Here is a 12589-nt window from a genome sequence, read left to right as displayed (position 1 = left end):
CAAAATAAAAGCTGGCTTCTTATATCTAGTGAGGTCACATGGAAGAATGAAGCTATCAAAACTATCTTTGAAGAACTACCAAATGATGGGGCAGAAATTTAAAAAAAAAAATTGGAAATCCCAGACATGAGTCAGGACATTCCAGGGCTTTGAGGGCTCCTCACTATGGATCTCCTGATCTGGCTCCCAAATCCCTGAGAGGTTTCAGTGACACTAAGTACTCAGAACAGTAGCACACAAAGTAGGCATGACAAGCCAAACCTCAAGCGTGTGCAAGACAGACTCACACCTGATCAATGCCTAGGACACCGGGTGAAGGGAGCGGGACACCGACCAGCAGTAAATTATCTTGTTACAGAAGTGAGGAGGTGATGACTTTAAGCACACAGCCCTCCCATTTCCCTTCCACAGAAGAAGACCCACATACACAGGGCTTCTAAACTATTAACCCTGTGCAGGAAACCCACAGGCCTGGGCCCACTGAGGAGATACAACTCTGGACTGTAGCACCCAAAGATCTGGGACAAATCACAGCTTTCAAGACAGAATGAGTGCACTCCGGTTGTCTTCTGTGTCTACATACTATGTCCATTGAAGTGTTGTGGGAATTCGATCCATTCGGCCAGTGGTATAAGGGTAACAGGCCTAGGGGGCATCTTCTCTGGGTATGTGAGCAGATAAGAACTGAGGAGGAGGGTCAAGTTCTCTCTCTGGAACCTGGAAGGTTTCCTGACCCCATGGATTGGTGAGCTGGTACTGAGCTCTCACCATCCTTCCCTGGTAGACGAGGAGGCGGCAGCACCACTTCATTCTATATTCATTGAATATGTTATTCCCATTTCATCCCTTAATAAATTACTGGTCATACTTCTGTGGGTTCTCATTTCAGAAGTCCTTCCTGCCCAACGAACTGTGAGTTGCCTGATGTCCAGTCACTGTATTCCACTCCACCAAAGAAGGTCTCTACCAAAGAACATAAGAGGGAAAAAAAATACTGACTCTGAGATGAGGGGACATGTTGCCCTTGCCTTCCTGAGCTGGAATGCTGGACTCACTGAGATACAGAGCTCTGAATCCTTCCCAGTAACCCTTGTCTTCCCAGGGACCTGCTTAGTGTCACCACATAAAGAAAGCAGAACACAGAAACAGCCTGTTAGTCTCCCAAAGCATGAACTGAAACCTGAAAAGATGTGCAACAGCTGAGGTTGAATGTGGGACAGGCTCCGCTCTGCTGGTCACCCTCGTCTCATCCCTATCCAGGGAGAATTTGCCAGAATTCACCAAGAGGACAGTGGCTATGACTACTGAGCTGTCCTAAACCCCTGAAAGCAACATGGCTCCTCTCCATGCTCACCATATCACCTTTGCTGAGAAAATCCTCCTCCTTTCCTTGATGGGAATACCACATAGTTGTTGGTGCTTCTGTGACATGGCCAGAACACCCTGTCTCTGGTTCCCGTCAGAAGTTCATTGTTCAATGACTTCAGGAGTTAAGAAATTGTAATCTCCTCCATCACCTGAATCAGACACACTTCTCACTGAGACACATGTTGCAGGACCAGGGTTCTGAGCAGTCATTCTTCATTGCTCTTGTGTTCTCTTGTCTGAAGACTGCTGATAGGTGAGACTGCAGTAAACAAGGAAGAGGACAGAGAGCAAACACAGTGGGCGAGGCCACCGTGAGGGTCTGTAGACAGCTAAGCCGGACTCACTGGGTTTGAAGTGTAAGGGTAAACATCATGTTTAGAGGATAAATGTGTTAAGTATGTAATACAAAATTATCTGTAGCTTGTATAACAGCCATGATGAAGTTGCTCCTACTTTGAGTGTATCTTGTTACCTGGCCAGAGATGGACCACTTCCTGGTGCAGTTAGGCTATTAATAAAAATGAAAAGGCTGATGGTTGGACATTTCACAGCCTCAGCTATTCCTCAAGGTAATGGATCACAGATTAAACAGGCTAACCGCTAAGGTCTGCATTTTATGAGATGCTTGCTTGCTTGGATGCTTGAAGCATCTGCAGGATGTTTGTTACAAGATTAAGCTTTGCCCACACTCAGACAGGGATGGGAGTTCATTTGGCTCCCCAAAATTATAACTTTGTGGGGGGTTTTCCTTTATAATTCTTAGGCTAGCAATGGTCAGGGCCTTTCCTGGCAAACTCCCTCTGGTTTGGTTCTCCCTGATCTCTTTTTTTTTTAATTTCACGTTTTTATTAGTAGACAGATGGGCAGAAAAAGACAAAATCACTAAGGGGGAGTCAACACAAAATGCATCGGATAAACTTCTCATAAGTTAAACTGAAAAATCCGTCTGCAATTTTAGCTAAGAAAACCAATATTAAAGTTGGGTGTGTCCGCTGGTTTCAGTTGAATTGCATCTGCATCTTTTTAGTTGTAAATGTAAACCTTGTGGATCAGGGCGGGAGGGAGGGCACTCTTCCAAGAGAGCTGTGCACTTCCCTTCCAATGGACAGGATCAAACATAAGGGAACCAGCAAATAATGGCCAGGAGAGGGCCAAGAAGACTACAGAAGAAGATAGTGTGGCTAAGAGAATGCTGGAATGATGAGAGAAGTGGGGTGACTTTGAGAAGCGACACCAGCCTTGTGATACTACACATTTTGTCCACTCAGCCTGAGGATACATGAAGTAAAGAGCACTCACCCAGTGGTGGGGGGGAGGGTAGACTAAAACCTTGTTCTTTCCACACCAAGTGACCAACTCTACTCAGAGGGCTCTACCTGCAGCCGAAACCGCCATCTACTCCCAAGAGAAAAAACACTCAAGTGTTTTTCCACAGGATGTGTTCTCAAAGTCTGTGACGGCCAACTGCTGCAGGTCAACATAGCCTGCACTCCTGCCGATTTCCAACCGTGCCTTCAACAGCAATGTCGAGGTCCACCTCAACCTCAACTTGCCTCTCTGGCTCCCTGAGTCAACCTGCAACGCAGGCCAGCAGGGCACCTCCCACAATGCCAAGGTGTCTAGCATGTCCAGGTGTGAGATCCTTTAGCACGAAAGGCTTATGTTTAGGGTGCCAAGAGAGTAAGATCCAACTACTAGCTGTAACTTTCGGGGTAGGCGCAGGGGGAGGAAGATGGGCACTATCACAGGGTCTGCCTCCAGGTCTGCAGGCTAGGGAGCACTGAGGGGACACCAAGGAGTGCCTCTGGGAACTTCTCCTTACTGTCGTCCACACAGCACAGCAGCCATGTGTAGCTAGAGTTTTCCTGCCTTGCCCACAGTCAGGACAAATCTTTGTCACCCTCCAGTCCCACAGCCGCTCAGACCCAACCAAGTAAACACAGAGACTTATATTGCATACAAACTGTATGGCTGTGGCAGGCTTCTTGCTAACTGTTCTTATAGATTAAAATAATCCATTTCCATAAACCTATACCTTGCCACGTGGCTGGTGGCTTGCTGGCGTCTTCACATGCTGCTGGTCATGGCGGCGGCTGCAGTGTCTCTCTGCCTCAGCCTTCTGCTTCCCAGAATTTTCCTCTCTCCTTGTCCCACCTACTTCCTGCCTGGCCACTGGCCAACCAGTGTTTTATTTATTGACCAATCAGAGCAATTTGACATACAGACCATCCCACAGCAGCCATGTTCCTGAGTCACTAGATGCATGTACAGCCCTGGGCCCATGGAGATTAATATCAGTTATTTCAGGACCAGTCTCAACATTCTCCTTTAATAACAGAGCAAACTTTAGAGGCCAGAGAACAGCTGGGAAATAGCATTCATTCAGGAGCGTTTGAAGAGTGACTGAAAACCCTGAGATCAGAAAGGAGGAGGAAGCATGGAAGGCAGGGCTGCCTACTGGACAGTGGAGGATCTGTCCTCCCTCCTCCGTCCTCCCCAGTTCCTGTCTGCCCTTTGGTTTCTTTCTGAGCTGTGATCTGAAGGTAAGAATGGACACTGGCGCTCCAAGATCTTAACATCCTATCCTTCTGAAAACTGGTTTCACATCATAGCAGTTTGCTACACCAGGAACAGAAATCTCATTTCAAACGTGAAGTCCCTGGCTGGTGAAGGCTGGAGCTCAATCTTGGCTCAAATCTGGGAGACAGTTGCCAACAGCTGCCTACTAGAAATGCCTGCAGTCAACTGGGGCCCCGCCCAAACAGAGGCCCCGGGAAGCGCCATGGCCAAAGCACATTGAGAAGAGAAAAACCTCCAGATCATATCCAAGTCACACACAGCCACCACGATCACTACCAGTATAAGCAGCTCAATGAAAACCAAAATCTTAACACATGCACCTAGGATTAATACTGAATAATTCAAAGTGGCTACTTAAATAAAAAAAACAAAACTTCATGTGAGAGTATCTGAGATGTTTCCGCTCCCAACAGTGGCCACTAGTACTTTTCACTCCCCCTCAGCAGCATCAACCAAACTGGTATAATTTTATAATTTTTAATTCTTTGTTTTCACAACTAAAAATCCACACACACTAACCTCCACTTCCCCCCGCCCCCACCTGCCCCCTCGTTGGTAGAAAAAAAGTTACCCTACCTTTAAAATAAATAGCAACCAAGTGCTCAGTTCTATGTAAAGTATGAATATTTATTTCAGGCTTTAGATTCCAATCGATTCCAAAAAACAAAATCTGATTTCTCTCCTCAGAGTAGCTGTAGCCTCCATGTTGGGACGATGTCACAGAGGCAGAAGCAGCACATTTCATCAGGCTTAGCAAGAGTAAGTCCCTGATGCCCACCGCATCCCAGCCTTAGGAAGGGAAAGAAACAAAATTCACCACCACGGGACTGAACAAATGCACATGCACTAATGGAAAGGAGCAGCTAAACCTTGGCAAATTGGCTTTTTTTTTTTTTTTTGAAGTTTGTTTTGTGGGGTTTTTTTGTTTGTTTGTTTGTTTGTTGTTGTTTTTTGTTTTGTGTTTTTTTTCCCCCATTTTCTTTTGCTACCCAATATATGCAGCACTTGTGGACTCCCAGTGGTCCCCAGCTTTAAACACATTAATGTCTTAAACAGACTAATCTTCGAGAATCTAAAAACAGACAAACGTGTTTTGCTGTGAACATTCTGCAGAGATGAAGTGAGGTGGGAGTTTGAAGGGTGGTGGCTGTTTTTGTTTTTTAAAAAGAATCAATACAGTGATGAGAGGGTCAAGAACGCAAGAATTCAGACATTCCGTGGAGGGCACTTTCTCTCCAGTAAGGTCCATAAAAAGGAGCAAACTGAGATCCGCAGGGGAGTCAGCTGGAGCTGTGTGTTTCCCCACCCCATGAGTAAGTTTTTGCTGAGGGGCCACCATAGATCCCCACTTGCTCCCCTCCCTTTGGCCCGAGAAGTCAGGGCAGTACAGGGGCACTGAAGGAACATGTCACGACTCCTCATTCCCAGAATCATCATCATCATAACAGTCGGCATCTTCTTCCTCCTCGTCTTCATCATCGATGTCGTCGTCATACAAGTCGTCATAGAGCAAATCTTAGCTGTTGTCATTGGAAGGCACTTTAGTTTTGATGCAGTACTCTGCCAGGGTTGTGGGGACCTTCACTCCATCCTTTTCTGCTTCATCCTTAGTGGCCGAGACCTGTTTCCTAATGATCTCAGCGTACTCCTTGTCTTTTCCTTTACTGTCTCTCCATTTCCTGAACATAACTGAGGCGTCCATGTTGGCTGGAGAAAAGGTGTTGGGCTCATTAAGCAGTGAGATTACACTTAACAGGATAGTCCTCACATTCTGAGTAGGATTCCACCTTTCAGAGGGCAGTTCTCCACTCTGTGGGTCATCTACAGGCGGATGAAGAATTGAAATGCATACATCTCCATTCTCATAAATGTTGGGGTGCCACATTTTGGTCAAGAATCTGAAGGTAGGTGGTGAATATGGGTAGTCAATAGGAAATTTAATATGTGCCTTGAAGTAGCCGCCTTCGTAGAGGGTGTTAGGGGGTCTGAAGATGGCCACCTCCCAGTTGTAGAGGTCGGACTCATCCACCAGGGTGATCCGGAAGCCCTCCACCGGTTCCTCCTGCAGGGATTTCAGCTCAAGCATCAAGGCTTTTTGCGAGCTGGTCATCTGCTGCTGGGCCATCGCTGCGGCGGCGGCGGCGGCCTTGCGGGGCCGCGGCCCCAGGCCTCGCGCACCGGCCGGGCCGGAGCAGGCCCCTCCCCTCTGCTCGCCCTCCGGCCGGGCCGGGCCCCTGTCTTCACACGCCTGGCGGGGCCTGATGGATCAGGCCCCAGACGGCCCGTGGGCCTGCCCGGGGTCCTCCTCACTCTCGACGCGGGCCGGCCCGGGCCCTCCTCACACTCTGGCCGGCCGGGGGCGGGGGGGGGGCCTGAGGGAGTTGGGGAAATCTGCTCCGGGACCCGGGCCTCCCCCCCCCAGGGGGCCTCTACTTGCGGAGGGGGGGTGGAGGTGGAAGCGAAGGAAGGCGGCGAAGGGCAGGCGATGGTGAAGACAGGGGGACCGAGCTGGGCCGGGAGCGCCCTGCGCGCCGTGCGCTGGGGTCTCGGGACGGTCCTGATCTCTTTTTAATTAAAAGCCTCTAATTTATTAAAACCAAACCTTAAGACAGACCAGTAAATCTCTAAATGACACAGGACCCACAAAAAAAGGATAGCTTGTCCACAGAGAGGCGTCAACACCTGAGTTAGCATTCGTAAGTGGGGAAATGATGGGGTCAGACCCAGAGTCTCTGCCATGAACTGTGCTTCAGACTTAAGGCCAACCTCAAACAGCTTAACCCATCTGTGACCTTCTCTAAAGGACCTCCCTATTGTTTCAAGAAAAGCAGCCATTTCTAGGAATAGAAACTAAAACCAACTCTGACTGCCGCCCTTCCGTGGGTGGTTTGGATAAACAGAGCTCAGATCCAGCCAGAAAATTATAGACAGCAGGGGCTGTGTGTGGACCAGGACCGATAAAGTAACTTGGGGAAGATCAGGCTGTCCATCCCAAGTGCTCCTCCTTTCTTTATGCAATTCTTCCTAGGACATCAGAACTCCACACCTCACTTCCTTTCTTCCTGAACATCCTGAGTCTGAATTCCAGTTCTAGATCATTCTGAGGGAACTGCCCTTGCTGGAGTGCAAAGACCTTCCCTGAGAGGAGAGCCTTCAGAGAGGAGCCATTACCATCAGGTCAAGGTCACTACTGCTGAGGTAAGTGAACGGTTTCTAAGTTCAGCTTGGCCAATAACCCTACATGTGTGATAACATGAAGAGTGGAGCACTGAGCCAGGAGGTGGTGGTGCACGCCTTTAAGTCCTGCACTCGAGAGGCAGAGACGGGGGGATCTCTGTGAGTTCGAGGCCAGCCTGGTCTACAAATGAGTTCTAGGGTAGCCAGGAATGTTATACAGAGAAACCTTTCTTGAAAAAACAAAAAAAAGAAAGGAGAAGAGCACTAAACTGGGACAGGAGAGCTTGGGGATTTCTACTGAGGGAGCATTCACAGTAGCATCCTTCTGGAGCCGTCTTTTGTGCCACAGAGAATTCCGAAGCAGAGAAGCAATAGCCCTTCCATCCACCTGCTCATCCTGGGCTTTGCTGGAAACAAATAGCAGACTGGGCTACCCAGATGCTCCTAGAGTCAATGCTGTAAGCTCATCATTTACTCCATGGAGATAAAATCCCAGATCAACAACAACCACAGACAGTTTCTGGAGAATCAGGTTGAGCCCTCTGGCTTTGAGAGATTCCGCTGCTCTCAGGCAGTTTTAGTCTGATGGGTCCACCTTTGTAGTTCTTCCTGTTTCTCTCTTGCAGTTTGCAAAACACTTTGCTCTGTATGTTTTCAGGGTTTTGACTGTAATGACTTCAAGAGTTTCTTTTTCTGCTCTCTGTATCTGGAGCTCTAAAAGCCTCTTGTATCTATCTGGATGTGCTTTTATGTCCCTAAATTTGGGGACTTTTTGCTAGAATTGATTGAGAATGTTTTCTATGCTGTTGGAATGGAGATCTTCTCCTTCTAAGCCCATATGTTTCATGGTGTTCCAAAGGTCACATGTGGTCTGTTCATAGGTTTTTCAATTTTTATGATCATTGCTGATCAAGTCTTCCAATTACTGTGAATTGTCTTCAACTCCTGATATTCTCTCCCCCATATGGTCCACTCTATTGGTAAGCCTTTCCTCTGAGCATTTGATTTAATGTGTTTTTAATCTCTAGCCTCATTTAAGTCGAGACTTTCTTCAGTATTTCTCTTTATTGAATTACATTTTCATACCCTGTATTGACTCCTGTCTTTCATTCAGCTGATTGCTTGAATTCTCTTTCTTTGACCACATTTACATCATCCTTTTGAATTCCTTGTCTGGAACTTTATCTAAGTCATTCTCATGAAGGCTGTTACTCTGGGGTTTGTATGTTTTAGAGGAGATGAGCTGTCTTGGTTTTTCATATAACCAAGTTTTTGTATTCGAATTTGCTTAGATCACTGGTTGGATTTTCTTTTGTATATATCTACTGACTTACTTATTTTCTAATAGGAAGCAGCTGGGTGGGCTTTGAAGACTCTGATACATGGGGTGGTCAGCAGGGGTCAGGTAAATGTGGATGTCTGAGACTCAGAAGTAAATGCTGACCTCCCTGGGTGAGTTGGTGGGTAGACAGCCTGCAACTCTGACAGACCAGGCAGTGGGTGGGCAAGAGGCCTGGCAGGCACTGGAGGTTGGGGGATCTGTAGTCTCTGAGGCACAGGGAATCACCTCATGGAGTGGGGAGTGGGTAGACAGGAAGGATAACAGGCTATCAGAACTAGTATGTAAGTGCTGATCCACTTACCTGTGGGTATAAAGATAAGTATTTAGAAAGCAGATAGGAATTATACTGGGAGAGGAAAAGCCATAGTAGATTCTCCTCTGAGATCTATGAGCTCACTAGCAACAGGTGGTTGGTTAGGTTTTCAGTCACCAGGCATGTTTTCTTCTTGTTCAGTCAGCCTAAAGTCCAATTAGAGAGCTGTAGGGAACCGCCAACACATAAATGTCAACACTGCACCTTTAGAGATATCTCAATGTGATGATCATCATTATGGCTCACAGGTGTCACAGCTCGGGGCGGGGGTGGGGGCGTTATTGAATGCTTTCCTCCCTTGGCAACTTGCACGGCACCTCCTGATACAATGGAAGCTAGTCTTTGGGGAGGAGACTTTGGCACAGATACAGCTTGATTTCTCTCAGTCCTATATCTGAAGTGTATGGTGTCTTCAGCAAAAGGGCCTTTTGAACTTCCAGGGCTCAAGCAAGGGCAACAACAGTAGCCTGTGTTGTTTGGGGAGTGTCATGGACTCCCCTGACCCACAACTCAAGAGAAGTTTCTCATTCCTGACAATTAAGTTTCTGTTACTCTATGGCTCAGAGGGGAGGCATTATCAACCAAGTGGAATGACTTCATTTTAAGTATATAAATATACATATACCTACCTATATAGATAGGTGTATGTGTATATACATACCTATATATATAGATATAGATAAATAGATAGATAGATAGATAGATAGATAGATAGATAGATAGATAGCTATAGATAGATAGATATCTACGTGCATACATATATATGTGTGTGTGTAGGTATATATATATATATATATATATATACATATATATATAATGATTCTGAATGTAGTCTTCTATACTTTTGTTTTAATTCTTTCTCCAAGTTAATTCTGGTGTTTTCTTTTTTTAAAGATTTTATTTATTTATTATGCATACAGGGTTCTGTGAGCATGGATGCCTACATGCCAGAAGATGGCACCAGATTTCATTATAGATTGTTGTGAGTCACAGTGTGGTTGCTAGGAATTGAACTCAGGATCCCTGGAAGGACAGCCAGTGCTCTTAACCTCTGAGCCATCTCTCCGGATGTTTTCTGGAGTATCTGAGATACTGTGGCTTTGAGAAATGTTATAACCTTAAAAATCTAGGCAGCATTTTGCAGGTCGCTTGTCAGAGATCACCCAGGATGTCACTGTCAGGGCCTGGTGTGGAAGCTCTGGTTCTTACTTTGTCTTGATTTCTGACCTAATCACCCCCAGAGAACACAATACAGGGACATACACAACTAAGCAACTGAACACCAAGAAGCAAGGGTCACTCATTTAAGAGTCTGCTTCCACGGAGCCCATGTCTGACCTGTGCTAAGAGAAGAAAGGGGAATTACAGTTAGTTGGACATCTCTTTTCAATTCAGTAGTTTCCATCCCTCATCCAGTGTCATTTACTCATTATACAATAACCATGCAAAGAGACCAGAGGCCTTGAGGACTTACAGACAATTTAGTGAAGTGTTCTTATAAGGTTGAGGACCCTGCCAGGAGAAGTGTTGCTTCTTTAACTTTCTTTTAGGGTCGACACCATGCATAGGTGTCATTTTAATGAAAATAAAGGAATTTAAAGGAAACTTCAAACTGATAATAAAGGTTGCAATGGGTAGTTTCACAGTGTAAGTGGAAGTTAGACCAAGAAGTGCAAGGAAATTCCTAGGAGGAAATGAAGCCAGAGAAGGAGGCCTCTTTATATCCAGGTCAGCATGGAAGCAGCAGCCAAGAGAAGAGGAAAAAGGCAACACTGGATCTGATGTGGGACAGGGTCAGGGTCCTGCTTTACTGTGCAGGCAAACACCAAGGCTTTTCCTGCTTTAATTAATCACAATTTCTCTCCTCTATGATCCCTTCAGCTTCTACTAGACAGAGCCATGGCCTGGGCCGCTAGCTTTGATGAATTCTTTAAGAATTTTAAGAGAGAAAGCAAACTCCTCTCTGAGGAAACCATCACCTTGATTAAATTCCACATTGAGAAAAATGACCTCCAGGAAGCACTGTCTGTAATCGACAGTGCACTGAGAGACATCGAGAATGCCACCCTGAACATTGCTGTGACAGGGGAGACAGGGACAGGGAAGTCCACATTCATCAATGCCCTCAGGGGGGTGGGGCAGGAAGAAGAAGGTGCAGCTGCCACTGGGGTGACAGAGACAACCATGGAGAGAAAGCAGTATGACCACCCCAAGTTTTCCCAGGTGAAAATATGGGACCTGCCTGGCATTGGGTCCACTAACTTCCCACCACAAAGTTACTTAACAGAAATGAAGTTTTCTGAGTATGACTTCTTCATTATCGTCTCTGCTACACGCTTCAAAGAAAATGATGCACAACTAGCCAAAGCCATCAAAGAGATGAAGATGAATTTCTACTTTGTCCGAACCAAGACAGATAATGACTTATATAATGAGCAGAAGAGTAAACCTAAATCTTTCAATAAGGAGAAAGTCATGATGAACATCCGAGAAGACTGTTCAAGGCATCTCCAGGACATTCTCTCCAGTGAACCTCCAGTCTTCTTGGTCTCTAACTTCGATAGGTCTGGCTATGACTTCCCAGAGCTGGAAATGAAACTCCTAAGGGAGCTCCCAGCCCATAAGCGCCACATCTTCATGCTGTCCTTGCACAGTGTTACTGAGGCCGCCATTAACCTCAAGAGAGATTCCTTGAAGCAGAAAGTCCGGCTAGAGGCCATGAAGGCTGGAATATTGGCCACCATTCCACTTGGTGGCATGATCAGGGATGATATAGAGAATCTGGATGAAACATTCAACCTCTACAGGTCTTACTTTGGGCTGGATGATGCCTCATTGGAAAAGATTGCTGAAGATTTTGACATGTCTTTGAATGAATTCAAGGTGCACCTTCGGTTTCCCCATTTGTTTGCAGAAGACAATGATGTGCCCTTAGGAGACAGATTAGCAAAATATATCAAACACATTTCCTCTGTTACTGGTGGACCAGTTGCTACCTGCATTTACTACAGAAAGACTTACTATTTGCAGAATCTCTTTCTGGATACTGCTGCAAATGATGCTATTGCTCTTCTTAATAAGGAAGCTCTTTTTGAAAAGAAGGTGGGAACATATATATCTAATCCCCCCGATTACTGGGAATGATGGGAAAATGAGGCACAAGCTCCAACCAGTATTTGCTTTTGGCCTTGCTTTGGACACTAACTCACAACCTACTGCAGAGTAACAAACCTTGTCTGTGGAGCACCAGAGCATTCATCCTTTTCCTCTTCTGGAGCCAGAAGCTCACTGTTGTAGTGTAGCCATTCCAACCTTGATCTGGAAGTTCCAACTCCCGCTGAGGCTTCGGTAACTGTCACGCCTACAAGGTAGGGCCAAGAGAGGATCCTGAAGACCCAAGATCCAGATGCACTGTCTCTCTTGGTTCCTGGACCCTGAACACTGGAGGTAGGCTGAGCAGAGTTCTCCAGAGAACACCGCTGGACTGCGACGCACCTTTCCCACATGCTGCAATCTACCTATCCCTTCTCTTGTAAGTTACGCCACTAAATAAACCTCCTTTTTAACTACGTGGAGTGGCCTTAATTTCACCAATACACTGTGTCAAGTGTTCAATGGTGTTGTAGCAGTAGAAGAAGAATCATCAACACTGTGTGAATGCATGATAAAACCTCATTTCCATTAAAATTGTACATAAATAACACATAATAATATGGATTTGATATGCAATTCTGTTATAAAATGAATCCTAGATCTTTAGCCCCTGTGAAAGTCTTCACACACTTCTGTATTTTCACATTGCTTTGAGG

The 12589-nt window shown here is 46.0% G+C and overlaps 2 protein-coding genes across 3 annotated transcripts; one reads left to right on the top strand and one right to left on the bottom strand.

Annotated features, from left to right (window-relative positions):
* Positions 1-5021: 5021 nt before the first annotated feature.
* Positions 5022-6165, bottom strand: LOC102919016 (ubiquitin-conjugating enzyme E2 R2). Its single transcript, XM_042283900.2, has one exon. The coding sequence runs from the start codon at positions 6071-6073 to the stop codon at positions 5465-5467; it is 609 nt and encodes a 202-aa protein (XP_042139834.2). The 5' UTR covers positions 6074-6165; the 3' UTR covers positions 5022-5464.
* Positions 6166-6461: 296 nt separating this feature from the next.
* On the top strand, positions 6462-12349 carry LOC102919307 (T-cell-specific guanine nucleotide triphosphate-binding protein 2-like). Of its 2 annotated transcripts, none has more exons than XM_006987129.4 (2): positions 6462-7146; positions 10662-12349. In XM_006987129.4, the coding sequence occupies exon 2, from the start codon at positions 10680-10682 to the stop codon at positions 11922-11924; it is 1245 nt and encodes a 414-aa protein (XP_006987191.3). In that variant the 5' UTR covers positions 6462-7146; positions 10662-10679; the 3' UTR covers positions 11925-12349. The 2 variants fall into 2 exon arrangements, with proteins under 2 accessions (XP_006987191.3, XP_076434353.1); XM_076578238.1 differs by lacking the exon at positions 6462-7146 and adding an exon at positions 8442-8577.
* The last annotated feature ends 240 nt before the right edge of the window (positions 12350-12589 follow it).

Source organism: Peromyscus maniculatus, chromosome 8, assembly GCF_049852395.1.
Source record: "Peromyscus maniculatus bairdii isolate BWxNUB_F1_BW_parent chromosome 8, HU_Pman_BW_mat_3.1, whole genome shotgun sequence".
Lineage (NCBI taxonomy): Eukaryota > Metazoa > Chordata > Mammalia > Rodentia > Cricetidae > Peromyscus > Peromyscus maniculatus.
The sequence above is the reverse complement of the archived record's forward strand: the minus strand, read 5'-3'. Positions and strand labels throughout refer to the sequence as shown.

Coding starts and splice junctions, on each gene's coding strand:
- LOC102919016 (XM_042283900.2), bottom strand. CDS start 6,073: ATGGCCCAGCAGCAGATGACCAGCTCGCAAAAAGCCTTGATGCTTGAG.
- LOC102919307 (XM_006987129.4), top strand. CDS start 10,680: ATGGCCTGGGCCGCTAGCTTTGATGAATTCTTTAAGAATTTTAAGAGA.